A 5,241-nucleotide genomic window follows, 5' to 3' on the forward strand; every position below is an offset into this window, starting at 1 on the left:
CACCCTGTGGTTACCAGAGGTTTTCTGAATGAGACTAACTGATGAAGGTGTGTGAGGCTCATTGATCATGTAACTGACTGCAGGAAGCAATAGCTTATGTGTATAAATAAATAAGCCAGTTTTAAATCAGTATATTAAAGCTGATGTCATTTTAAGTGTATGTGACTAACAGCATTACAGCAGTGTATCTTAACATGTCTCTGTCAAAAAAAAAAAAATCATATGTGGATATATTTTCTGCATTAGTTACTCCTTTGTTTTGCTTCCATTTTTTTCAGCTCTTGGTGTTCAGAAAGCTTTTCATTCACTTTTACTAATTCTTCTGATTTTGTTATGATATTTATCCACATTTATTTGACGTCTTCACATTGGCCACCAATACAAACCGGAGCTGACCTTAATCAGACTGGGGCCAGTCTGAACTTATTAATACATATATTTCATCATGCTTTTTACACTCTCTTCATGCTGGTGAAAAAAAATCTTTCCAGAGTTGGAATAAGCTTAAAATGCAGGATTAAGAAGTGGGATATGTAGAGATTTTTAAATCCAGGCTAAGTTCATCTTTTCTTCTCTGTGCTTTGGTCCCTCCTCCTAGATTCACTGGGTGGAGTTGACGTACTGACACGCTTCAACTGTGGCGACTTGACTTTTGCCAGTGAATACCGTTATGCACCCGTAGTCGCTTGTGATTTTCTAACAAAACGTGTAAAGTGTCCTCAGGTGATGTTGCACTGTAAAACAGGCAGAAGTTGAATAAAGACGTCTGTGTGACTGCTTACTTAAGCTACTGACACAGATTTCATGTCTGCTCGATAAAGTGATTTCAAACTGAACTACTTTTATAATTAAACATACACTTCTCTCACTTTTATTGCCACTGAAGTAGCTTTAATGCTTTTATGCTAATATTAATAACGCTACACTTCCTCATATTGTCATATATATTCTGCTTTGTTCCAACTTTTATTTGAAGTTACATGTTTTTAAGACTGAGTGAAAGATTCAAACCCTGCTCAGTGTGGGTCTGTAATGTCAGATCAACTGCTTGTAAAAGGGATTAAATAATCAATAAAAGTGGCTACAGTTAAAGTGAACTGTGTCCTCCTTCCTCTTCCACTATGTGTGTGTATTTATGTGTTAACAATGCCGGTGCCGCAGCCACTCTTTGGCCTCCACCTTCCACACAGACCTCCTCTGTTCCCGGCTGCACACGGTAGCTCTTAAGACTCAATTCACCAGCTCATACAAAGAGGTGTTTAGCTCTGCTCAGACGCCTCCTGCGACCAAGCTGTATTATCTATACTGCAGCTTGTGTCTGTTCGTTAACAACTTCCTGAGTCAGCAGACATGTTGTTACAGCCGGCGACGAAGAGAAACAAGGACTCCTTTGAATGAGCGAGTGTGAAAACCCGCTGCTTGTTTCAGCTCAGAAGGAGAAACAGAATGACACAGGAGACAAGGAGAGGTCACCACTCTGACTTTATTCTCTGTATGTCTTCACATTTTCATTCCTGGAATAATAAATGTTGTTGAAACATTTACATCATATACAAACAGAGTCACATGCCTGCCGTATTCCCGTTGCCTTGCTGCCTGAGTTTTTGCAGATTAAAAAATGACATGGACGCTAAAAGACAGCATGAGCAGTCATCTGCTAACTGTACGCAGGTGTAGGTCAAGTGTTTTTGGCTCAGTTCGTAAGATGCTGTGGTGTGGGGAGTCTGACCTCACAAGGCAATGAAATGACTCCAGAGGCTCCCACATAGATCCTGGAGAGGTCAAAGTTAGATGAGAAGAGTTCTGACTGGGTTCATTGCTGCTGTTTCCAACCTGAAACAACAGAAAATTTTGAATACTGTACTATCAAAACCACCACAACACCCGCTGATTTGTTTCCATCACTCACCTGTGTCTGCAGTATCCTCTCAGTTCTGGAACCAGCTGATGAAGTAGGTGCAGATACCATGGAAGCTCTTCCAGCAGTACTCTGAGGCAATACGTGAGGCTTTGGAATCGGGCTGCTCCATGGGACGAGTAGTGGTCTTCCCAGGCTTGGGGGTAGTCTTCTTGGTCTGGGGGCCCTTGCCTGGCTGGGGCTTGACAGGCTGCTGAGGCTGGGGCTTGACCGGTTTAGGAGTGGTGACGGGCTTGGTCTGGGCCGGCACAGCCGGTTTGCGTGGCTCTTGCACGGGCCTGGAGGGCTTCGGGGTGGTGGTCTTGGGCCAGGAGGCCAGGAAGGTCATCTGGGCCTCGTCTGGGTATTTCTTGCACATCTGCGGGCGGTAGATTTTAGGTCCCTGGCAGGCGTGGCTCAGCTTCCTCAATTCCCACATCATCTGGGTGAAGTAGTGACGAGGGTTGAGGTTGTAGGCGCGGCACAGGTTGGGTTTTCCCTGGAAGTCGCAGTAGTAGGAGCGTCCTGGGGTCTGGCCCTGGCTTGGACCTTTGCAGGAGACACGCAGGCGAGTATAGTCCCCGGCTCCGGACACCACCATGGTACAGGAGTCCTTGGTCTTGGTGGCAAATCTGATAGGCTCATCCCAGATGCTTCGCTGTTGTTGTTGCTGCTGCTGCTGCTGTTGTTGCTTGTTGTCATTGCTGCTGTTGTTGGTCTGAGCGTTTGACACACAAACAGCTGCTGCCAGGACCAGCAGCAACACTCTCATCCTGCCTCTCATGGTGGTATTACGGTGTGTCAGTAAATGGGGGATGTGGGAATGAGATGATGTGTCCGCACGGAAGGTTAAGGCGTGCAAGGGTAGAAAGCATCTGAGCGCGACTTTATGAGGCTGAAGACCACAAAGAAGTTATTATTCAGGTGAGCTGAGGGACTCAAACTCCTCCTCTGGCACTGACCCCTCCCTCACACGTGCACACACAGACACACACACACACACACACACACACACAGTAACCACATTAGGTTTGTGTAGTATGCTCAACACTAAAAAAGTGATGGACGGAATGCATGGATGGAAGGAGGGGGATAACATAAACTGAGGGGGGAAAGGAAGAGGGGAGAGGGTCAACGGGTCTGTGGGAGCTGAGGGGGGAAGGAGAGTAACAAGGCTGAAGGAGGGTACACACACGAAGCCAAATGTTATGAAAAAGAGTCGCAAGACATTATATAATCTCACATAGGAGGTTCTTTGACTATTGATGAGGGGGAGAGAAGGGGGGGGGGAGACTGAGGGTCAGAGCCAAATTATAGCCTGAAGTTATTTGCTGAGGAGTTAAAAGTTGATCTGTGACTCTACAAAATGAAAACCTCATCATGTTCTTCTAAAGATGCAAAGTTTGACTTTGTAAAGCTACAACCTATTGCGGTGCAGCCAGACTTTGTTCAAACCCATTTAATTTTATTGTCCAAAGACGCCAAAGTACATCAGGCTGAATGTTTAAGGAAATAGTGCGCTAAAGTATTTCCATTTGATGGAACGGTGCAACCATTAAAAACACAGTTTTGTTAAACCACCATCTAAGGTCTTTAAAGATCATTAGATGATTATTTGAAAGTGGATGAGTCTGTGACTCCAGAGTAAACTGGCACTCTGGGGAAACTTTCCTTTGAGATTCTGGTCCATGTTGATGTGATTGCGTCACATCATTTCTGAAGATTTGTCTGCTGTACATTTGTGCTGTCAATCTCCTGTTCTAACACATCCAAAGGTGTACTGGATTCAGATCTGGTGACTGGAGAGGCCACTGAAGTACACTACCACAGTTTGAGATGACTTTTACTTTGTGACATGGAGCATTATCATGCTGGCAATAAACATGGTCAGCATAGGCTGTGGCATTCAAACCATGATTGAGTGGTATTAAGAGTTTGCCAAGAAAACATTTCCTACACCATTACACCAGCAGCAGCAGCAGCCTGGACTGTTGACTCAAGGCAGGTTGGGTCCATGGATTCATGCTGTTGACACCAAATTTAGACCCAACCATTGGTGATCCTCAGCAGTAATCCAGGTCAGACCAGGCTACGTTTCTCTCTGGTAGAGTAGACTCCAAACACTGTTATGTGTGAAAATCCCAGGAGATCAGCAGTTTCAGAAATACACAAACCATCCCATCTGGCACCAACAATCATGCCAGAGTCAAAGTCACTGAGGTCATGCCCCCCCCCATTCTGACGTTCTCACCAATCTTGACCTGTATCTGCACTGCACAGCTGCCACATGATTGGCTGACGGGATAATTGCATGAAGCAGGTGTACAGGTGTTCCTAATAAAGTGCTGATTGAGTGTAAATCGCTAAACTAAACTAAATGAAATAAAGACACTAGAGTTGGTAGGTAAGAAACAACACAATGCACTATGGTAAACTTATACACTGAAACCTCAGAATAGAGACTAACCTCAAGTCCTATACTTTAAATACATGGACTGTATTCACTGCAGTGGAAGTGTAATTTCAAAGCCCAACTTGGTATGGAGGTCTTGAGTTCAAAACCAGGCCTGACTGAAGTCTACAGAGAGATTCAATTTCTGAAACTGTACAGAAAAACAGACGCTGCCTTTAAAGAGACTTAAATATTCCATATGAACCGGCTGGCATGGACACAGAGCGGAAGAGCGGAGCGCATGTATAGCCTGCTGCGTGTGTGCAAAGTCACACGTGTGTGTACAAACACACACACATGCCCTCAGTACATTCAGGAAGTTTTATTTTTATAACCATCAATCTGGTGGGGAAGAGAAAAAAGTTCCCGCTGCAAGAGACACACGGAAAGTAAACATGTGAAAACTGTGTGTGCGTATGTGTGTGTTGTCTGGAACAGATGTTGTCCTAAATTAAGTTAGTGCAGTCGTCTTCTGATAGGATGCAACATCATCACGCCACCTCAACCACTGCCAGGCACCCCCCCCACCGCTCTATGCAGACCTGTCAACCCCCCCCCCCAAGCCCTAAGCAGTAGTGTGCACGTATTCAGCTATGCATATGTTACATGAATGTTCCCAGGTGTGCTGTGTGTTTTGGCAGATGGCCTCAGTAGCTTTGGGAACATGGACGTCTGACTCGTGAACATTTGCTTCACTTATATCATCAAACATATCCTACCTGTGGGTCAGTGCTTATGTAAAGTTTCAATAGCTTGAATGATTTATGACTGGAATTTCCTCAGTGTGTGTGTGTGTTTTTGCTTTAGTGTATGTGCCAGAGTTTAAGTAAGACAACAGTGGTTCCATAAACACGTGTTTATGGAAGAAAAACAAAGCAGACACTTACTGGAC

General features: G+C 44.8%; 1 protein-coding gene across 1 annotated transcript; it reads right to left on the reverse strand.

Moving 5' to 3' along the window:
* Positions 1-1,464: 1,464 nt before the first annotated feature.
* On the reverse strand, positions 1,465-2,783 carry fgfbp2b (fibroblast growth factor binding protein 2b). Its single transcript, XM_018690852.2, has 2 exons — positions 1,910-2,783; positions 1,465-1,833 (listed from the first exon to the last, which is right to left on the reverse strand). Exon 1 carries the CDS (start codon positions 2,679-2,681, stop codon positions 1,929-1,931), a length of 753 nt encoding a protein of 250 aa, XP_018546368.1. The 5' UTR covers positions 2,682-2,783; the 3' UTR covers positions 1,465-1,833; positions 1,910-1,928.
* Between the last annotated feature and the right edge of the window lie 2,458 nt (positions 2,784-5,241).

The sequence above is a fragment of the Lates calcarifer genome, linkage group LG5 (genome assembly GCF_001640805.2).
Source record: "Lates calcarifer isolate ASB-BC8 linkage group LG5, TLL_Latcal_v3, whole genome shotgun sequence".
Classification (NCBI taxonomy): Eukaryota; Metazoa; Chordata; class Actinopteri; family Centropomidae; genus Lates; species Lates calcarifer.

Excerpts from the sequence above, each read along its gene's own strand:
- fgfbp2b (XM_018690852.2), bottom strand. The coding sequence starts at position 2,681 with ATGAGAGGCAGGATGAGAGTGTTGCTGCTGGTCCTGGCAGCAGCTGTT.